Source organism: Pelmatolapia mariae, linkage group LG9 (assembly GCF_036321145.2).
Source record: "Pelmatolapia mariae isolate MD_Pm_ZW linkage group LG9, Pm_UMD_F_2, whole genome shotgun sequence".
Lineage (NCBI taxonomy): Eukaryota > Metazoa > Chordata > Actinopteri > Cichliformes > Cichlidae > Pelmatolapia > Pelmatolapia mariae.
In genome coordinates, this window is record NC_086235.1 from 19,343,962 (window position 1) to 19,367,289 (window position 23,328).

A 23,328-nucleotide genomic window follows, 5' to 3' on the forward strand; every position below is an offset into this window, starting at 1 on the left:
ACAAGCTAGGGCCCGTATTTATGCCATTTGGACAGCGTCCACCCTCTGTGGCTGTGGTCGGGTCTTTGCTTTCGCTAGGTTGTCGTTTAATTATTAGGAATCTCAAACAGGGCTGCTGGGAGTTAAGCTAAAGTTGAGAAGAACAAGTGGAAAATGTATTAGTAAAAATGGTGCTATTCACTATAGTTGTATTTTTTAAAATCTATTTTAATATATTCACTTTGCGTTAATACGTGCGGCAGATGTTAATTTGTGAATGCGGCAAAAACAAATAAATAGCATTTAGGCATTATTAAAGCCTTTCCGTGCAGGCACTTTCTTGGACAGCCACCTCCACCACCGGTGATCCTGGTGAAGGACCCGTGCAGTCCACTATGGCGGCGCCCGGTGGAAGTTTAAACTGTGAGGACTATTCAATGTTTCAGGTAACGTTACGACTGATTAAGTGATCCGTACCGGCCGATCAGGCACCGACGGCCAGTCGAATCACCGCCTCCCCCGCAGTTCGTTTGCCGCGCTGTTTATTTTGCGCGAAGCCGATGAATTGGTGACCCTCTTTATTACTAAAGACCTGCACGAGTTCAAGGAGGCACAGTACTCAGAGCTTTCAGTATGTGGATCAACATACCCATGCAGCCTTTCATAACTGACTCTTTAAGCTGGCATAATTTACTTATGGATGTCATGGTTTGGTATATTGTGTTATTTTGCAGATTTATATTTTTATGCTAGAGCCTCACTGAATTCGCTTTGCATAATTCATAACTAACACACGTACATTTATTTATTCCATATAGGCTGTTTATGAGGCTTTGGAAAGTCATTTTAGCGCCTATCTCCAGGCGGCAAAAGCACTCTTTCTTCTGATTGGTCAGCCTTTGCAAGCCAGCAGAAGGGCAGCGCTTATCTTTTTATGTGCTGATGCCAGAATACACCCAGCCATATCTGATTAAAAAAGGAGCCTCATGCATTACTGCTCAAAAAAATCCCATTGGGGGGAAAAAGTACATATTTCAGATTCTTTCACTCAGAAGTCCTCTCAGAGTACGGAGGGTACTGACCAAAGCTATGCTACTTTGTTATGAGTAAACCATATGTAGAAGTAAAGTTAAATGCTTGTAGAAATTAAGAAAAAAAGCCCTGTTTTTAGTTGCATGTAAACTTGCCTCTTATTCTATCATTAATTTTAAAGATTTAGAGGTTTGGCTTCTTTTTCTAGGTGGTTTTGGAGACGATCATTCATGCTGTCAATTTGGGGTTTTAAATATCAATTCATAGCTTGTTTGTTTGGCGAGCAAAGCATCTAAACCACAGTTAAGAAAATAAACAACAATCAATAGCAGCCTATTAGTGTGTTCCTAGAGCTGATGCAATCCCCCCCCCCACACACACACACACCTACACCTTTAACTGTCTACACTTTGCGGGCATGCTGTTCCAAATGACCATATAAGGAAAAGTGGTGGAAACAGAGCATTGTGAGCACAGAATACTACATTAATCCTTTACCTTTTTGCTGAACAAATATGTGACTTATATTTATCTCTGGGTTCAACAGGTTCAAATTTATATTAAACCTGTTTTTCTCTCATGGTAGCAGGCTAAAGATGTTTGGATCCCTCCTTAAAAGTATATCAGCTGCTAAATGAGCCTTGTTAATCTTGCCTGCCATCTTGCCCTCTGTTGTAAACAAGATACATAAACTTATTTCCTTAAGGAAGCAACTCGTTTTGAACCACCATTTTTGGGTGGGGGGTACAGTCGTATCAGATTTAAATCTGACTCCATCTTAATGAGACAAAAGCCAGCATATCGTGTTACAAATGTATTTAGTTTAGTTTTAGTTGATGTAAAGCTGCTGACTCTCTATGTGTACTTCTGTGTGTTATTTCAGGAGGTACTGAAGGTGATGCGCACTATAGATGACCGCATTGTCCATGCCCTGAACACCACCGTGCCCACAGTCTCCTTCTCAGGCAAAGTGGATGCCACACAAACCTGCAAACAGCTCTATGAATCTGTGAGTGTGACACCAGGTCTCACCACGTTGTGAATTCAAATTCCCATTATTGTCATTGCCACAAAAACAACAAAAGGTTACCACAACAATAAAGAATAAATAAATGGCATATTTTAAACAGTGAACATAATACCTGGCAGTTTGGTTATGCAACGCAATGCAATGCCAGGGAGAGGTGCAGAGGGGACCTGTTAAGAAGTCTGTCTAACATCAAGTGTCCGAGAAATAATTTCAAGCAGCCTCTTTAAACTTGCCTTAAGTCTTCACATAGAGTCAGGGATGAACTGATTCAAATTCAGTCTTTCATTTAAGTTCAGTTTCATTTCACAAAACAGCATTCACCTCAAGGTAAAGACACCACAATATTAGAGAAAACCCCAATAATCAGACGATCCCCTGTGAGCAAGCACCTGGCAAGAAAGAACTCCAGTGAAGTAAAATGACGCTGACGGAGGTGCGGTCCTCTAATGCAATTGTGGTGATAAACCAAAGGTTACTGTGGCTTAACAAAACTCAAGAATTTATACTCTAATTATGACAGTTTTCAAATTTTGGATAAAATTGTCAACTAATGACATTTTTGTATTCAAAGAAGTCAAAGATCACAAACAATATGGCAAAATAAGGGTCTACACAGGCCAGCGTTGAGTGCCATAAAACTCAGGAAGAGAGCTTGACGTCATAATCCACATCTGGTCGCATGCTGAATTAGTTATAGTTGCTTACTTTGGAAATGTTGTGCTGCTGGGTATATGTGTGTGAAGCATCCCTGTTTCAGAATTGGTGCATGTTTCGCAGCGTCATCCATATCTGAATAATTGTTTTGTGTCAGAATCAGCCATTGTCCTCCAAAGTCTTCGCTGCTGGAGCCATAAGAGTCTGAACAGACATGAAAACTGGCACGAAGTCTGTGAAGGCAAGCAGAAATATTAATCTCATGTGTGCGTGTGTATTTCTGTTTTCTCACAGATGATGGAGGCTCATCTGAGCAGAGACAAAGCTATCAAGGCTTGTATAGCTCAAACATCAGAGGTGGTGGGACAGCTGCGTGAGCAAAGAGCAAAAGACAATGAAAACATGGCACTAATCAAACAGCTCAGGAAGGAGCAAACCAAGGTAAGTCCTGTCTATAAAAATTCCATGTCTTTTCCTTTTTTTTTCTTTTTTTTCTTTTTTTTTTTTTTTTACATTCTTAAAGCAGTTTTCTTGTCATTCTTTCTTTAAAGGATGAGTGGATTTTCATTTGTGGAGCTCCAAGCATATAAAGAGCAATCCACTAGATTTATACATGAAGTTTAGTTTGCTTTTCTAAAACAAACTAAAAGTCTGCATGTCTAACTGCAAGGAAGTCTGCCTCCAATCTGTCCATAGCTGTTCAGTTGCATTATGGGAAATGTAGGATTCTGTGTTTCTGCAGTTTTTGCCCATTATAAGGAATGCAAATAAGTTGCTTCATTGTTGATGTAGGTTTAGCAGCTATCTCCACTGAATCCACTGTGGATGCTTTTAATTTAGTTGCTGTAAGGATCATAAATGAAATGTAAATGAATATCTTAAACTTGAAAAAAGCTTTGATATGGTAAACTTTAAAATATAGAGGAAACTGAACATGCAGGGCTAAATGCATCAAGTAACTACTGAGGAAATATAATCCTTCTCTTTTTTTTTTCTTTTTTAAAATTTGGATAAACAGATCATTTTAAGAATCGAAAGGCTTTACATAGGTGACAGAACTGCATCTGCTGTCTTATTAGAGCAAAAATAATAATAAAAGTACTTTTTTTCTGTCCCCAGTTAAAGTTGATGCAGTCAGAGCTGAACGTTGAAGAAGTTGTAAATGACAGAAGTCTGAAGGTACAGTTTGCTCACTGTTCTCGTCACTGACTCGTCCTATAGTCACACATAATGAGCCGTCGTTATCGTGTGTTACTTACTGACGTTTCCTCGGTTCAGGTTTTCAACGAAAGGTGCAGAATCCACTACACGCCTCCGAAGGTGAAATGAAGTCCTGCTTCATGAAAGGAGCTCTTTCACTCGAGGTTTAAATCCAGGCTGGAGCCGAAACTGTGAACTGCTGCTGAGTCCTCGCTGCAGGCTGTTCACCACCCAGACATCTCTGACCTCTTCCCCGACACACAAATATATTCCAGTGTCATTACTGTATTAATTTACCACCGTTGTAAAACAGTCGCCCGTGTGCTTCTTCCAAGACAAAATTATTGTACAAAAAGAGTTTTTTAAAAATGGAGTCAAATGGTTGTCTGAGTTTGAAATCATTTGTAGACCTTAGACGTCCTTTTTACATGTATTGAATTCAAATGTTTACTATGCACTGTCTTCATCAGGAATTGGTTCAACAACTGCTGGGTTGATGGATTACTGTGTCATTTTGGACGAGTCTTCATCAGTCCATCCCTCAGGATGAGATCTACAAGCTTTGATCATTCCTTAAGTTTTCACACAGTGTCAAAAATCTGTCTGTCCAAAAATTTGATTTGGTACCAAGCACCAGCAAAAAGAACGACACTTCCATCAGCCTCAAGTGTACCTTATAAGAAATCGCCAATCCTCCAAACTAAGCTGTCTTTGTTAAACGTGATCTGTTGTACTTGCTTAACAACAGGAGCTGTATTCACTACATACGTTAGTATTTTACTTTTTAGTGCTTTTGCCTTGATCTGATCATTTTCTCTGATTATCAGAGATGTAAAGATCTCTCAACAAGGAAAGGACTAAAACTTCTATTTCACGGAGGAAGTGTGACTGATCCTGATGTCATGGCTGACATGTTCTATCACTGTTTTCCGACTGAATAAATAGAAGCACTGCAGCGGTCTGTTGCAGCCTCCTGTCAGCAGAGTGATCACACAAGCTCCAGCAGTCCAGTACTTGCAGTTCGTTTCATTTCCACTGGAGGGCCCCACCTGATCACAAACGGGTATTAATAGTATTAATTATTGTTGGTTTAATAAAAGCTGAGTCTTCCTCCTCCTAAAACACTTGAGTAGATTTTTTTTCCTAAAATTTCCACCATTAGAAATAAAGTAAGCAAATATATTTACTCCTGTGAGCTGTGTTTTCAAACATTTTTAGGCTGATGCAGATATTTCTTGAAACCCTTCTTTTATGACATAAATTCTCACATTTTCTTTGACCAAACCACACAGATGATGAACACGGCCAGTTAAAAATAAAAACATTGTGCTGTATCTTAAAAGACTTGCAGAGAACTCATTAACATTTACTGGGATTGTCATTCCACGGACAAGAATATAATCAATCAAAATCAAACTTGCAGTAAATTATTGTTACCCTCCTTTACATGCTCTCACACTCTGTCTCTCAGATGTACTCAAGTCCTGTAACTGCAGAACAACTAAAGTCATTTCTGGTGAATTTCCATGTGTAAGGAAGTTGTGGAAGAGCAGTACTTTCACACTTCCAAAGAACAACAGAGTGTGATGAAACTTTCCAGTGAAACACTGGAAACAACGTCTTTATCATTTGTTCTCTCAGATAAAACAGTGCATGGTAAACGCTGCAAACCGCAATGCTTCGATGCATTTTATATCACGTGTGTAAGCTTTTTAGAGACACTTGATTATTTTATCAGCACAAATTGCACAGGTTTATTGAATATGAATAACTTGTGTTAATTCAACTCAATTGTTTAAGCTCGTGCCAAAGCAAAACATCTGTGTGCAACCAATGCCCACTATTAACGGTTGGCGCCGCTTTGGAAGCAGAAACTGTTGGTTTGAAAGCCTTTAGTGTCTCCTTGTGGCAGGACTCTTATACTGCACTGTAAGATGTCGAGCAGTGTCAGCCGTATGCTAGAAAGTGATACATTAAAATTTCTGGGGTCACCATGAAGAGCTTACTTCCTTTCTTGCTCAGTGTGTAAAATGTGGTACTTAATGGATTGAAAAGAAAAATGATGGCACCCTTGTAGTTCACCCAAGTGGTGATGATTCAGGGTTTTAATTTGTAAGGTTTGAATTTTGAGCCATCATAAATTTCAAAACAGGAAAGTATACTATTTAACATATGTTAAGTCAAAGCTAATATAGCTGCTCATATATAGCTACTTATAATTTGAAGAGCTGCCTACACCAATGAGTAGACTTCCCAGAATGGAAACGGCACTCTTTGTGTGGTTTGAGAAAACAGTCAAGTTGTTAAGAACTATGACTGAGAAGAATCCGCCTGTGTACAGCAGCAGGCTGCCTTCCTAGAATTTGGATATCCCCCATGCGCTCGTCTCTGCATTATGTGCATTACCTCTCTTGGAAAATTAAAACCACAGCAGCTTTTCATAGTTTTTTTCATTCACTATCAGCTTACACCAAAAGTCTACTCTGAAGAAGATTATTCAAAACATGCAACACAGTCACCAATCCCAGCAAATTCACCTCTAAGTCAGACTGTACAATACAGAAAATAAAAGAGCTACATCTCAGACTCTACAGGCTTCAATTAGCATGTTAATGTGAACGTTCAGTTAGAAAAAGACTGAACAAAAACGGCCTGAGTTGAGCAATTAACCAAAGTGACAAACATTGCTCTAAATAATACTCCCCTAATCCAAGTAGTCACCCAAACCTGGACGTGGATTTAGAGGCCTGAGGGCCATCTCACACATTTATTCAGAATAAAACAAGTTTAAATTAAAATTAAACAAATCAAAATCTTGAAGACGTATGCCTTTTATATGTTGGTAAAATGTTTAGGATGAAATGGAGATATAACACTCATGCACCCTGAAAATTATGAAGGTCTAAATATGTATCAAAGGGACTCACTGAACATCAGTGGATTTCTATGGGGCAAACGTACTTAAACCAGCTACTGTGACCATTGCTGCAGAGCAGAATGAATGATACTGATGGGGACTGTGAGGGTTTGTAGTTAAATTCCTGCTCTTACAGGATCAGTGAGTGTCTGTTTAAAGATTATTAACATACTTTTACATCACTATGGAACACCAGCATTTCTGCAGAGGACAGAACCACCTGCCTTAATCTACCATGATGCTCTGTGTTATGTTGTCATGGCAATATGAAGTCAAAAAATACAAATGTAGAAAAATGCTCATTTGAAGGAGGACAAGAAGACAGCCAACTGGAAGAGCTTTTGAAGCAGGAAAACCTTTCTGGATTTCTCTTAATTTAACTGGAAATTTTGCTAATACAAGTCAAGGAGGAAACAAGGAGGCAGGTTGGATTATATCTGAGGACAGGACGCACGAAGGAGAAGCACGAGGAGAAAACAGCAGAGCGATGGTGCGGAGCTAATCGTGGATCAAGTCAAAGAAGCAAGCATCAAAACTGTGAGTAAACATAACACACAAAGAGTTAAAAATTAATGTGCTGATTAAGGAAACATTAAATTTGGTTAGTTTGGGGTCTGCAGCTTCAGGTTTGTGGGTTCAGTTGGTCTCAAAATTGAGGAAAGACAAAAAATGTTTCTTTTGAAAGGTTGTTGGAGGATTCTTACTGTAAGAAATATCTGGGTGTGCATCTGCTTTTATTTAAAAAAAAACAAAAGTTGAATTTTATTTAGTCACATTGGAAAGGGAAAATTGGAGGATCAGAACAATAATGTGGCCAAATTTACTGTTTCCTTAATCAGAACAATAATTTTGATCTGAACTAGAAATTTTGAAATGGGTTATTTTCTTTCTTCTCTACTGATCACTGTGTTACATGTTGAGTTACTTGTCAGTCTACATTAATGCTAATGGTAATTTTAAAAAATGCAGTTCGTAATTTTGTAGAAAAAGGCTCTGCACCTGTGAAAAAAAATAGGTATCCACACCCCCAAAATCACTGTAGATCAGAGTAGCTAAGCCCTGGTTAACTGCAATTATATTACAGGAGATGAAACATATTGGAATGATTGAAAGAAACAAAGATTGCTTTAGGGTTTGAAGATTTGACTTTCTTATTGAAAGAGACGAAAACTAATCTATGTGTGACACTGAGAAAAAAACTGAAAAATTAAAAGATCTGGAGGTCCAACTGTTGTTATACAAATGATGTGCAAACTTGTTTTAATGACATTAGAAAGAAAAATCAGATGTTTAAAAGGGTAATATATAAAATTGATTTTTATATTACTTGAAAAAATGATGTTGGTTAGCACGGCTGTACTTGAAAAATGCTGGGTCACTAGTAAGCTGACATTTAATGTGATAAACTGAGGATAGGTAATATAATCTACACACTCGCTATTATTGTTGTAATCCATATACCACCTTTATTGTTGCATCTATACACAAAGTTAATATTTTATAAAACATCAATCATAATTGGTGATCAATGCAAGTTTTAAGCAATAATATTTATTTGCATTCACAACTAATTTACAAAATATAAAAAAGAATCTTGTTTTTTTAAGAAAAAAAGACGTTTCTAACTGACTTCAAACTTTTGAGCTGTAGAGTAGATTGATGAGCACGCAATAAAGTGAACTTGTTAGGGAGAGTTTGCAATCAACTCAATTTTTGATGATAGACACAGCTAAAAAAATGAGCGTTTTTTAGACACTGATGTGTGGACCGATCACATGGTTATAAACCAGGTGAAAACTGACTTCAAAATTTTGAGCTGTAGTGTAGATTGCAATGATAGTGTATAGTTATCTATTACAGAAGAATATCTAGAAGTATGAGGACAGGGAGACACTGTTAAAAAGTTATGAGCTGTCTTGCTGCATAGAAAGTGGAGTCTGTCATCCTTGAAAAGCTCCCAAGATAGGCAGCTGGTAGGATTGAATGATGCTCTGCCTCTGTGGTCAAGTACAGACATAGGCCTTAAGCAACCATGAGCCACTGATAAGCGTGACAGATTAGGAAACATGCATAAAGTTCATTAGTTAGACACCTGTGAGCCACTAATAGGAGAAAATGAGCACGCAATAAAGTGGACTTGTTAGGGAGAGATTGCCATCAGAGTTAAAACACTCCAACTGAATTTTGATGATGGACACAGCTAAAACAATGAGCATTTTGTTGACACTGACGACAAAATCCTGATCAGATACAGACAGACACATGCATACAACACACACTACTGCTCAAAAGTTTGTGGTCAGATTCAAACAGTCGTCTTTTAATTAATAATTTAGATTTACTTTAACATAATATTACATGAAGTTTATCAGTAATGTTTTCACAGATGTGTGTTTAATGAATCATTTATGTTAAATCACCCATGATGCATTAGTAAATGTCTACACAGTTATACATGGGCCCATTTTTAGTAACAATCATTCGTGTGTGCACCCCACTTTGCAGTTATTGATTTGTAAAAAATGTTTGGAATAATGTATGATTTTCGTTCCACTTCTCAAGAGTACACAACTTTATATTGGTCTTACACGTGGAATTCCAATAAAATTTATTCATATTTGTGGCTGTAATGTCACAAAATGTGGGAAAGTTCAAGGGGGCCGAATACTTTTGCAAACCATTGTAAGTGAGGTTAGGCTGGAAAATGTAAACTTGTAGACACATTTATTGTTTCTTTAATCACCACAATAGTTTCAGTTTGTGCTAAAATCTCTTAAAAAGCTGTTTTGAGTAATAAGTGAGGCTTTTAATGTGTTAAACTTGCATTAGATAAGACAATGTACCACTGAACACAGGAGGGATTATTGCTGAAAATGGGTCTCTGAACACCTCTGTAGATATTCTATTAAAAATCATTCATGATTTGTGATCAGTGTTAATATTAAGCATTTATATGATTCTTTACTCTTTTGATTAATTGCTGTGATTCAATATGAAACCAAATTTGAGTCTATTCAGAAAACAAGACATTTCTAATTCACCTCAGACTTTTGAGCTGTGGTCTACATTGTAATGATAGTGTACGGTTATTGATTAGAGCAGATAATATGAGACAATCAGGAGAGACTGTTAAAAAGTTATGAGCTGTCTTGATAAAGGGAAAGTGGAGTTTGTCATCCTTGAGCTGCTGCCGAGATAGGCAGCTGGTAGGATTGAATGATGCTCTGCCTCTGTGGTCAAGTTCAGACATAGGCTTTAAGCAACCATGAGCCACTGATAAGCGTGATAGATTAATAAGCATGTATAAAGTGGGCTTGTTAAACAGCTGTGATAGGAGAAAGTCAATGAGCACGCAATAAAGTGGACTTGTTAGGGCCAGTTTACCATCAGCCTTGCTAAAGTTGAACTTCATTTGTATTTAAAGACAGACTTTAAAGAAAATTCTTATTTGAAACTGGTGATAAAATCCAGGTCAGACACAGTTACATACAAACATACAGTACACACTACTGCTCAAAGGTTGGAGGTCAGTTATAAAAGTCCCTGATTTTAATAGAAAATTGGCTTTAATGTAATATCACATGAAGGTTATCAGTAATGTTTTCACAGCTTTAATCAAATCATTCATCATCCATAAGTTGTGATGGAAAAATGTCTGCAAGTGTGCAGGAGCCCATTTTTAGAGACAATCACTCCTGTGTTATAATGTTAATTGAAGTTTATCAGGTCAGATGACAAATAGATGACAAGAAATATACTCTTACTAATTATTAGAGTTACAAGTACTTTGCTAAGCAAAATTAAATGAGGTTAGGTTGGAACTTGAAACGTTTATATAAAAGGTTCAGTTGGTGATGCATGAGAGAAAATAAATTTCTTCTAAAAATCTATTGGAGAATTCTGATTGTAAGAAAGGAAAAATATTGAAAGAGTGAAACTGTTAAAAAAGTGAAGGTTTTGTGCAGCTGGGTGTTGCAGCCCCTTTAGAGGAAAATGTAAACTTGGTTTAATGAGGTTAAAAACAAAAACTGGGATGATCCAGACACATTTATTGTTTCCTTAATCACCACAATAGTTTGAGTTTGTGCTAAAATCTCTTATAAAGCTGTTTTGAGTAATAAGTGAGGCTTTTAATGTGTTAAACTTGCATTAGATAAGACAATGTACCACTGAACACAGGAGGGATTATTGCTGAAAATGGGTCTCTGAACACCTCTGTAGATATTCTATTAAAAATCATTCATGATTTGTGATCAGTGTTAATATTAAGCATTTATATGATTCTGTACTCTTTTGATTAATTGCTGTGATTCAATATGAAACCAAATCTGAGTCTATTCAGAAAACAAGACATTTCTAATTCACCTCAGACTTTTGAGCTGTAGTCTACATTGTAATTATAGTGTACGGTTATTGATTAGAGCAGATGATATGAGACTATCAGGAGAGACTGTTAAAAAGTTATGAGCTGTCTTGATAAAGAGAAAGTGGAGTTTGTCATCCTTGAGCTGCTGCCGAGATAGGCAGCTGGTAGGATTGAATGATGCTCTGCCTCTGTGGTCAAGTTCAGACATAGGCTTTAAGCAACCATGAGCCACTGATAAGCGTGATAGATTAATAAGCATGTATAAAGTGGACTTGTTAAACAGCTCTGATAGGAGAAAGTCAATGAGCACGCAATAAAGTGGACTTGTTAGGGCCAGTTTACCATCAGCCTTGCTAAAGTTGAACTTCATTTGTATTTAAAGACAGACTTTAAAGAAAATTCTTATTTGAAACTGGTGATAAAATCCAGGTCAGATACAGTTACATACAAACATACAGTACACACTACTGCTCAAAGGTTGGAGGTCAGTTATAAAAGTCCCTGATTTTAATAGAAAATTGGCTTTAATGTAATATCACATGAAGTTTATCAGTAATGTTTTCACAGCTTTAATCAAATCATTCATCATCCATAAGTTGTGATGGAAAAATGTCTGCAAGCGTGCAAGAGCCCATTTTTAGAGACAATCACTCCTGTGTTATAATGTTAATTGAAGTTTATCAGGTCAGATGACCAATAGATGATAAGAAATATACTCTTACTAATTATTAGAGTTACAAGTACTTTGCTAAGCAAAATTAAATGAGGTTAGGTTGGAACCTGAAACGTTTATATAAAAGGTTCAGTTGGTGATGCATGAGAGAAAATAAATTTCTTCTAAAAATCTATTGGAGAATTCTGATTGTAAGAAAGGAAAAATATTGAAAGAGTGAAACTGTTAAAAAAGTGAAGGTTTTGTGCAGCTGGGTGTTGCAGCCCCTTTAGAGGAAAATGTAAACTTGGTTTAATGAGGTTAAAAACAAAAACTGGGATGATCCAGACACATTTATTGTTTCTTTAATCACCACAATAGTTTGAGTTTGTGCTAAAATCTCTTATAAAGCTGTTTTGAGTAATAAGTGAAGCTTTTAATGTGTTAAACTTGCATTAGATAAGACAATGTACCACTGAACACAGGAGGGATTATTGCTGAAAATGGGTCTCTGAACACCTCTGTAGATATTCTATTAAAAATCATTCATGATTTGTGATCAGTGTTAATATTAAGCATTTATATGATTCTTTACTCTTTTGATTAATTGCTGTGATTCAATATGAAACCAAATTTGAGTCTATTCAGAAAACAAGACATTTCTAATTCACCTCAGACTTTTGAGCTGTGGTCTACATTGTAATTATAGTGTACGGTTATTGATTAGAGCAGATGATATGAGACTATCAGGAGAGACTGTTAAAAAGTTATGAGCTGTCTTGATGCAGAGAAAGTGGAGTTTGTCATCCTTGAGCTGCTGCCAAGATAGGCAGCTGGTAGGACTGAATGATGCTCTGCCTCTGTGGTCAAGTTCAGACATAGGCTTTAAGCAACCATGAGCCACTGATAAGCGTGATAGATTAATAAGCATGTATAAAGTGGGCTTGTTAAACAGCTGTGATAGGAGAAAGTCAATGAGCACGCAATAAAGTGGACTTGTTAGGGCCAGTTTACCATCAGCCTTGCTAAAGTTGAACTTCATTTGTATTTAAAGACAGACTTTAAAGAAAATTCTTATTTGAAACTGGTGATAAAATCCAGGTCAGATACAGTTACATACAAACATACAGTACACACTGCTGCTCAAAGGTTGGAGGTCAGTTATAAAAGTCCCTGATTTTAATAGAAAATTGGCTTTAATGTAATATCACATGAAGTTTATCAGTAATGTTTTCACAGCTTTAATCAAATCATTCATCATCCATAAGTTGTGATGGAAAAATGTCTGCAAGCGTGCAAGAGCCCATTTTTAGAGACAATCACTCCTGTGTTATAATGTTAATTGAAGTTTATCAGGTCAGATGACCAATAGATGATAAGAAATATACTCTTACTAATTATTAGAGTTACAAGTACTTTGCTAAGCAAAATTAAATGAGGTTAGGTTGGAACCTGAAACGTTTATATAAAAGGTTCAGTTGGTGATGCATGAGAGAAAATAAATTTCTTCTAAAAATCTATTGGAGAATTCTGATTGTAAGAAAGGAAAAATATTCAAAGAGTGAAACTGTTAAAAAAGTGAAGGTTTTGTGCAGCTGGGTGTTGCAGCCCCTTTAGAGGAAAATGTAAACTTGGTTTAATGAGGTTAAAAACAAAAACTGGGATGATCCAGACACATTTATTGTTTCCTTAATCACCACAATAGTTTGAGTTTGTGCTAAAATCTCTTATAAAGCTGTTTTGAGTAATAAGTGAGGCTTTTAATGTGTTAAACTTGCATTAGATAAGACAATGTACCACTGAACACAGGAGGGATTATTGCTGAAAATGGGTCTCTGAACACCTATGTAGATATTCTATTAAAAATCATTCATGATTTGTGATCAGTGTTAATATTAAGCATTTATATGATTCTTTACTCTTTTGATTAATTGCTGTGATTCAATATGAAACCAAATTTGAGTCTATTCAGAAAACAAGACATTTCTAATTCACCTCAGACTTTTGAGCTGTAGTCTACATTGTAATTATAGTGTACGGTTATTGATTAGAGCAGATGATATGAGACTATCAGGAGAGACTGTTAAAAAGTTATGAGCTGTCTTGATGCAGAGAAAGTGGAGTTTGTCATCCTTGAGCTGCTGCCAAGATAGGCAGCTGGTAGGACTGAATGATGCTCTGCCTCTGTGGTCAAGTTCAGACATAGGCTTTAAGCAACCATGAGCCACTGATAAGCGTGATAGATTAATAAGCATGTATAAAGTGGGCTTGTTAAACAGCTCTGATAGGAGAAAGTCAATGAGCACGCAATAAAGTGGACTTGTTAGGGACAGTTTACCATCAGCCTTGCTAAAGTTGAACTTCATTTGTATTTAAAGACAGACTTTAAAGAAAATTCTTATTTGAAACTGGTGATAAAATCCAGGTCAGACACAGTTACATACAAACATACAGTACACACTACTGCTCAAAGGTTGGAGGTCAGTTATAAAAGTCCCTGATTTTAATAGAAAATTGGCTTTAATGTAATATCACATGAAGTTTATCAGTAATGTTTTCACAGCTTTAATCAAATCATTCATCATCCATAAGTTGTGATGGAAAAATGTCTGCAAGCGTGCAAGAGCCCATTTTTAGAGACAATCACTCCTGTGTTATAATGTTAATTGAAGTTTATCAGGTCAGATGACCAATAGATGACAAGAAATATACTCTTACTAATTATTAGAGTTACAAGTACTTTGCTAAGCAAAATTAAGTGAGGTTAGGTTGGAACCTGAAACGTTTATATAAAAGGTTCAGTTGGTGATGCATGAAAGAAAATAAATTTCTTCTAAAAATCTATTGGGGAATTCTGATTGTAAGAAAGGAAAAATATTGAAAGAGTGAAACTGTTAAAAAAGTGAAGGTTTTGTGCAGCTGGGTGTTGCAGCCCCTTTAGAGGAAAATGTAAACTTGGTTTAATGAGGTTAAAAACAAAAACTGGGATGATCCAGACACATTTATTGTTTCCTTAATCACCACAATAGTTTGAGTTTGTGCTAAAATCTCTTATAAAGCTGTTTTGAGTAATAAGTGAGGCTTTTAATGTGTTAAACTTGCATTAGATAAGACAATGTACCACTGAACACAGGAGGGATTATTGCTGAAAATGGGTCTCTGAACACCTCTGTAGATATTCTATTAAAAATCATTCATGATTTGTGATCAGTGTTAATATTAAGCATTTATATGATTCTTTACTCTTTTGATTAATTGCTGTGATTCAGTATGAAACCAAATTTGAGTCTATTCAGAAAACAAGACATTTCTAATTCACCTCAGACTTTTGAGCTGTGGTCTACATTGTAATGATAGTGTATGGTTATTGATTAGAGCAGATAATATGAGACTATCAGGAGAGACTGTTAAAAAGTTATGAGCTGTCTTGATGCAGAGGAAGTGGAGTTTGTCATCCTTGAGCTGCTGCCAAGATAGGCAGCTGGTAGGATTGAATGATGCTCTGCCTCTGTGGTCAAGTTCAGACATAGGCTTTAAGCAACCATGAGCCACTGATAAGCGTGATAGATTAATAAGCATGTATAAAGTGGGCTTGTTAAACAGCTGTGATAGGAGAAAGTCAATGAGCACGCAATAAAGTGGACTTGTTAGGGCCAGTTTACCATCAGCCTTGCTAAAGTTGAACTTCATTTGCATTTAAAGACAGACTTTAAAGAAAATTCTTATTTGAAACTGGTGATAAAATCCAGGTCAGATACAGTTACATACAAACATACAGTACACACTACTGCTCAAAGGTTGGAGGTCAGTTATAAAAGTCCCTGATTTTAATAGAAAATTGGCTTTAATGTAATATCACATGAAGTTTATCAGTAATGTTTTCACAGCTTTAATCAAATCATTCATCATCCATAAGTTGTGATGGAAAAATGTCTGCAAGCGTGCAAGAGCCCATTTTTAGAGACAATCACTCCTGTGTTATAATGTTAATTGAAGTTTATCAGGTCAGATGACCAATAGATGATAAGAAATATACTCTTACTAATTATTAGAGTTACAAGTACTTTGCTAAGCAAAATTAAATGAGGTTAGGTTGGAACCTGAAACGTTTATATAAAAGGTTCAGTTGGTGATGCATGAAAGAAAATAAATTTCTTCTAAAAATCTATTGGAGAATTCTGATTGTAAGAAAGGAAAAATATTGAAAGAGTGAAACTGTTAAAAAAGTGAAGGTTTTGTGCAGCTGGGTGTTGCAGCCCCTTTAGAGGAAAATGTAAACTTGGTTTAATGAGGTTAAAAACAAAAACTGGGATGATCCAGACACATTTATTGTTTCCTTAATCACCACAATAGTTTGAGTTTGTGCTAAAATCTCTTATAAAGCTGTTTTGAGTAATAAGTGAGGCTTTTAATGTGTTAAACTTGCATTAGATAAGACAATGTACCACTGAACACAGGAGGGATTATTGCTGAAAATGGGTCTCTGAACACCTCTGTAGATATTCTATTAAAAATCATTCATGATTTGTGATCAGTGTTAATATTAAGCATTTATATGATTCTTTACTCTTTTGATTAATTGCTGTGATTCAATCTGAAACCAAATTTGAGTCTATTCAGAAAACAAGACATTTCTAATTCACCTCAGACTTTTGAGCTGTAGTCTACATTGTAATTATAGTGTACGGTTATTGATTAGAGCAGATGATATGAGACTATCAGGAGAGATTGTTAAAAAGTTATGAGCTGTCTTGATGCAGAGAAAGTGGAGTTTGTCATCCTTGAGCTGCTGCCAAGATAGGCAGCTGGTAGGATTGAATGATGCTCTGCCTCTGTGGTCAAGTTCAGACATAGGCTTTAAGCAACCATGAGCCACTGATAAGCGTGATAGATTAATAAGCATGTATAAAGTGGACTTGTTAAACAGCTGTGATAGGAGAAAGTCAATGAGCACGCAATAAAGTGGACTTGTTAGGGCCAGTTTACCATCAGCCTTGCTAAAGTTGAACTTCATTTGTATTTAAAGACAGACTTTAAAGAAAATTCTTATTTGAAACTGGTGATAAAATCCAGGTCAGATACAGTTACATACAAACATACAGTACACACTACTGCTCAAAGGTTGGAGGTCAGTTATAAAAGTCCCTGATTTTAATAGAAAATTGGCTTTAATGTAATATCACATGAAGTTTATCAGTAATGTTTTCACAGCTTTAATCAAATCATTCATCATCCATAAGTTGTGATGGAAAAATGTCTGCAAGCGTGCAGGAGCCCATTTTTAGAGACAATCACTCCTGTGTTATAATGTTAATTGAAGTTTATCAGGTCAGATGACCAATAGATGACAAGAAATATACTCTTACTAATTATTAGAGTTACAAGTACTTTGCTAAGCAAAATTAAATGAGGTTAGGTTGGAATTTGAAATTTTAATATAAAAGGTTCAGTTGGTTATGCATGAAAGTTTCACACAGTAGAAATCTGTGTTTATCGTTTATATTGGTTTTATTCTGAGTTTAGTGTTTATTTGTGAGCGTTGTTTTTATTTGCACGATTTTACTCTTTTTGTGTCACATGTTTTTAGTCTGTTATTTTACATTGTTTTAATCCACTGTGGATTGGTTGGGCATGGGACAAATGAGCTGATAGTCATCACCTGCTGAGGCATGTGTGTGTCCAGTGGTGTCCTTTCAGCTGTTTAAAGGACTTATTTAAAGGAAGGAAGCTGAGCATTGGAAGGAGAGAGGCCCTAGATTGGAAGAGGAACGCATGAAGGCCAGGTGGAAAAGAGGGAGCCACTGCGTGATCGTGGGGGTGTGACGTCTCGTCTGGAGACCCGTCAGCGTGATGTGGTGACCCAGTCCCGACAGCAGGAATGGCGACAGTAGGAGACAACGCGCGTGAGTGACATCAGGGCAGATGTATACCACTGGTTGCATTTGTGAGTAGTGTCTGACTGTTGTTCACTGGGTGCAGCCGTGTTGGGAGAGGGTCGCCATGGCTATAAGCCAGGGCAGCTTCCGGGATGATGGTTGTGGCTCCTATTTGTTTTAACTTACAGGTGATGATGTGAGGGGAGCTGTGGTGGTATCGAGCGACGGACTCCAATGCAGAATGCGAACTGGGCTGGGATGTGATGGGCCCAGTGGACGGACGAGACTGGGACAGGAGGCTCCTCGTCTGCCTGGCACGAGGCTGGCGTGGACCCTGCTCAGCAAGAGGAATTTCTGTCCAGCTCAAGAACACACAAGGAATATTCATCCTGGGTTGTGGGACTGGGTGGGATTTTTGTGCATGAAGAGAATTGTATTTTTACCAGTTTTAGAATAATCTTATCTAGTCTCGGTGGGAATTTTAGCATATTGAGAAAATGTTGTTGTGAATTGGCTTGATTTAAATCAAATTGAACTGCATTCAATTAAAACCAAATAACTTGTAATCAAATCTATTCAAATGTAAATCTCACTCAGTTTGGACAACTAGCACTGAAAAATACACTGACATCCTCTGTTTCCCAATTAGCAGATCAGAGGTTGCTGTTTTATTCGTGACTCAATACTTGAATGGTTTTATCCTGTTTATAAATAAACATTTAAAAATGACATTGCTTCATTGTATGATTAATTCTTTGTCTGTGTCAGTCCTTAATACATACACATGTATACAATAATTCTAGTTGCCATAGTCTCCGGAGATTCTATGCTCCGTTTTCTCATACTTTTCTTCACTGTTTACCTCATTCTGCCCAATAAAATGTACAAATTTTTGTAAACAATTATGACTTGTTTTATGCCATTAAAAAAAAAACCTGTCTCCATATGAGGACGCACTTGAAAAGAAAAAGTCACCACTTTGCATTTTACAAATCAAGTAAACAAACACAGGGCTATTTATCATATAACTAACTTTTAGGCATGTGGGATAGAAGGATGGGAGCTTTAAATGTTGTGCCTCCATAATTATTCTAGAGTCTTTACAGTGTTCAGCGACTGCTGTGATTTGGTGCTATATATATAAACTTGAAGTGAATGAATCCACCTGTTCACAGGAGATCACAGGAAGATGACACCAAACATCAGAAGATGTTATTGTGCGCCACAGTAAAAGGGTGGTTTCTTGGGACTAAAAGCACATAATAAACTACAGCAGAAGCTCACATAAAGCAGGAAATAAGCAGGCAGCACTTCATCTACTAATGCACGTTTTGCACTTTCATTGTTGTCTCTGTTTCATTCACTAACAATTCAATGGTGCAAGATTACCATACACAGAATTAGGATATCTGCATGACACATCTATGCTATACAGCGAATGGATTATAATTATTACAAATACAGTAAACATATTTACATTTGAGTTCAAGCTCGATACAACATAGATATTTACAAAGTAAGTATGAAAATGAAACCGGTCTGAAAAATAATGTACAGTGTTAATGACGGGTTTTTTTCTCTCCTTTTCTTTTGGTGAACAAATCTGAAAGGGGGCGGGGTTAACTGATATTAATTGTCAGAGGGGGAAAATATCATGGCTAGTTTTGTTTGAAAGGCATCAACGGAAAAACAAACACACACACAGAGAAAAAAGTGATGAGGTGAAGAAAGACACATTAAGTGTGCTGTCGTTTTAGATGTCACAAGCTACTTTGTATAATCCTATATCCCTGATATTAGAAAAAATTAAAATGAGTTAAAATACACCTTTATTTTGATAGAGTTCAGATGGATGCCTAGCATGACTAATGAGTAGATATCCTCGCCCTCCAAAAAAACCAACAGACTTCTAATTCACTCAAACCGCTTTTTAATAAAGAGGAAGCACTAATGTAAGTCACCTCCTCAGTTGAGGTGCAGGGGGTTACATTTTTAGGTCTCCTTTTCCTTTTTCCCCCCCTCTCTCTTACATTCAAACCCTCGCTTAGTTCACACTAGAACAGGCCGCCACACCATCATTTGGTTTAATATGAGTGGAACAACTAAACCACACAGACTTTATTTGATCAGTTAGTTGAACCTTTTATTAATATGTGCAAAGAGCTGCAAACTAATATATATACATTGCAAACAATAAATACACAATCTATTTTTTTCCCCTGTCCCGTTTGGTTCTTTTGCCATCAGAATTGTTGTCTAAAGGCAAAGAAAGATGCCCAAAGGATTTACATTCACATTTGTTATAATATGATGAATCAAGCATTTAGATATTAAATAGTATTGAGGGAGACAGGATCAAATACAGTGGGGAAAAAAAGTATTTAGTCAGCCAATTGTGCAAGTTCTCCCACTTAAAAAGATGAGAGAGGCCTGTAATTTTCATCATAGGTATACCTCTAACTTGTCTGAGTTTTAAAGAATTGATTTACAAATTATGGTGGAAAATAAGTATTTGGTCACCTCATTTTTTGCCCCACTGCGTAATATACAAAGATATTTGTGGCAACTCGATGTGCTTTGTCCACTTTTATTAACGCATTGCTCTGTTACCAAAGAGAATACCTCAGTTTATTGTATGTTTGACTATAATTTACCAAAAAACCAAAGCATGATTTCTTATCGTTTCTACAATAACTATCAAATGAGCCCACAAACTCAACAGGACAGTGCTTACTCAAGTCATGGATCAAGTGACTTAAAGGGCCGTTTTCAAAGAAAACTAAAAGTGTATAAGCAACCAAGGAAGTGAGTCCTACCTGGCCACTGGACAACATTCAGTGACAGTAGTGTACTTGCTGGCATCTCCGGTGGGCAGAGCCCTGATTCAGTAGGGTGAATAAGGGATCTCGTCTCCTCCGTACTTAATGAGAGTGGTGTATCTGTCAGTCATGTCTGGCACATAAGACACCAGGTAGGTCCCATCATGGTTGTCACAGATATTTGCTTCTTGGCATCAATGGTGACCTTCACTGGCAGAGAGGTGGGCACTCCAGTGGTGTTAAGGCCGGAGCCACTTGCACACACCTTGCTGGTATCATGGGTGGGCAGCACCTTCACCTTGGAGTGGCTGTAGCTCACGTGGCAGAGCAGGTCAGCCACTAGCCAGAAGGTCGGTGGTTCGATGCCAGGCTGCTCCAGGCTCCATGCCAAATATTCTCCTTGGGCAAGATACTAACCCCATGTTTGCCTCCTGGTGGTGGTCAGAGGGCCCAGTGGCGCCAGTGTCCGGCAGCCTCGCCTCCGTCAGTGCGCCCCAGGGCAGCTGTGGTTACAATGTAGCTTGCCATCACCAGTGTGTGAATGACTGAATGTAGTGTCCTTGGGGACCTTAGGCACTAAGTAAAGCGCTATTTGTATTCAGAGAAGTCAAATATACTGAATTCATACATATACACGAATTCCACAGCCCGGCAGGTGGCGCAGAGCACTTGCCGCCCCCTGGCAGATTGAAGCACAGACAGGCGCTGGTTTGATACGCACTCACTCACTTCAAATCCTCTCTGTAGCCTCAGTCTGCTAGGGGGATTCCTGGTCTCTTTTTTTTCTTTTTTGGGGTGTTGGGGCCTGTATTTATAAAGCTGGGACTATCTCTGTTGTCATGGCTACCAAGAACAACGCCAGCTTGGGGAGAGCGGAGAGCCGATAAGCACAGACTCATTCATCCTTTCTCCTCTTTCATTTCACAGCTGCTGTGGTGGGAAATGCTGGGACTTGTGTGGCTATGCAGTTTTTGCATTGTTGGGAACTTTTAAGGACCAGCCTTGAATTTTACAGATTTGATAAGTGAAGACTGGATATTTAGTGACGAGAGCTGGGATAATCTGGACAGAATCTGCAGGCTGCATCTCCAAATCAGAAATGGCTTTAGATCTGACGCTAGCAGACAGCCATGCATGTCTCAGGGTGATTACACACTAACACATTGTGATTAATCACACACATTTGTATACATTTTATTAACAAGATAAAAAAAAAAACACTATACAAAATGTGTTTTTGTGACAGGCTGCTAGTAACAAAGTGCTTAAAGATTTAAAATTGGTTCTTTCCCAAGTTTTCTGTTATGTGTACACATATTCCTTGAATTAGGTGCTTTTTAATTCTCCAGTAATGGTCAGTGCAAAGTGTTTACACAAACAAACAAACAAACAAAACATTACTCAGAAAATGGTCAGGTACAAGAACTGGATTAAAAAGGATTGGAAAAAACAGATAATGTCCAAAGAAATACTTCAGCGTGTGGCTCATGACTTTTGCACAGTACTGTAAATGTTATTAATAATGAAAGATATAAAAATGTAGCTTTCCCATTTTTTTAAAAATTCCCATACACATTATTCTTTTCTTCTAGTGAAGGTGCCTCCTCCTTCAGACCTTAGGGTAACTAATTTCTCAGACAGTGACATCACGGTGCGCTTGGAAGCTGCAGATGATGATGATGTTTCTTACCTCATTAAGTGGATCTCCCTAAGTGGAGGCGACCTGAGACAGGTGGGGAAGAACTATTGGGTTGTTAGAGTACATATTATGAAATAAAAACACTGTTAGTTGTTAGAAGCCAATGTTTTAATGATAGGATATGACAGTAATGAGACAACCTAAGATATCCAAGATTACCACAAAAACACAGAAATAAAAATCATAGAATCACAGAAACCTTGTTTCTCTCCCATTAGTCTATAGGCCCAGTTACCTTTTACTTTTCTGTGTCTACGTTTATTGTCCATGCTAGTGTGCAAATGAAATTCTTTGGCTTTGTGTTTTTTGTTTGTTTTCTGGCTTTTTTCTGTCTCTCTAGCCACTTTGTGGGTAAGCAGTGCGAGTGTGGTCAGGTCAGACCACTCCAGTATCTGTGTGTCATGGAGACCAGTATCTGCCGTTCTGTGTCTCATTCCCATCGTTATTCCCCAGTGTATTTAAGCCCTGTGTTTCTCTCTGTCAGTGTTGCGTCATCCCTCATTGCTGTGTGATTCTCCCTGTGTTTCCCCGTGAGTTTAGGTTATTCTTTCCCAGTTTAGTTTAGTTTTGTGTTGCATGCCTTTTTCCCTTGCCAGTGAATAAAGCTGTGGTTTTGAGTTTATCCCTCGTGTCTGAGAGTCTGCATTTGGGTCCAACTCCTGCCCGCACACAGCCAAATCATGACAAAACGACGCAACCATAAAATGGACTCAGCAGACTCACGTTTTGCCCCGGAGGAGGAATAGTTAGAGCAGGTAGGGGATTATTACTGGAGGATAATCCACGCTGCGGATCCCTACAAGAGGCAACTGGAGGTAGTGTTTGTTGATCACCTCCTGTCGTCCACTACGTGTCCAGTCAATTTCTTGGACATTAATGGGTTAAAACAAGTTATCACGGCTTTGAGAACAAGCCTTTGTTTTGAAGTGTTTGGCATGGGTGGCCCAGGCAAGGAGGACTCGGCCACCCTTCTAAAAACCCTCGCAGCTTGGTTGGCTCAATCAGTAGCTTCCCCGTTAGTTCAGCCTGTAGCCCAGTTAGCCGCCCGGCCTGTAGCCGTGTCACCCTCAGCTCAGTCTCCTGTGTCTCCAAATCATTCTCACC

The 23,328-nt window shown here is 37.7% G+C and overlaps 1 protein-coding gene across 1 annotated transcript; it reads left to right on the top strand.

The window, feature by feature from the left end:
- The first annotated feature begins 231 nt into the window (after positions 1–231).
- Positions 232–5,874, top strand: mix23 (mitochondrial matrix import factor 23). The gene is made up of 5 exons (XM_063483833.1): positions 232–425; positions 1,895–2,020; positions 2,990–3,136; positions 3,815–3,874; positions 3,974–5,874. The coding sequence occupies exons 1-5, from the start codon at positions 375–377 to the stop codon at positions 4,022–4,024; spliced, it is 435 nt and encodes a 144-aa protein (XP_063339903.1). The 5' UTR covers positions 232–374; the 3' UTR covers positions 4,025–5,874.
- Positions 5,875–23,328: the final 17,454 nt, after the last annotated feature.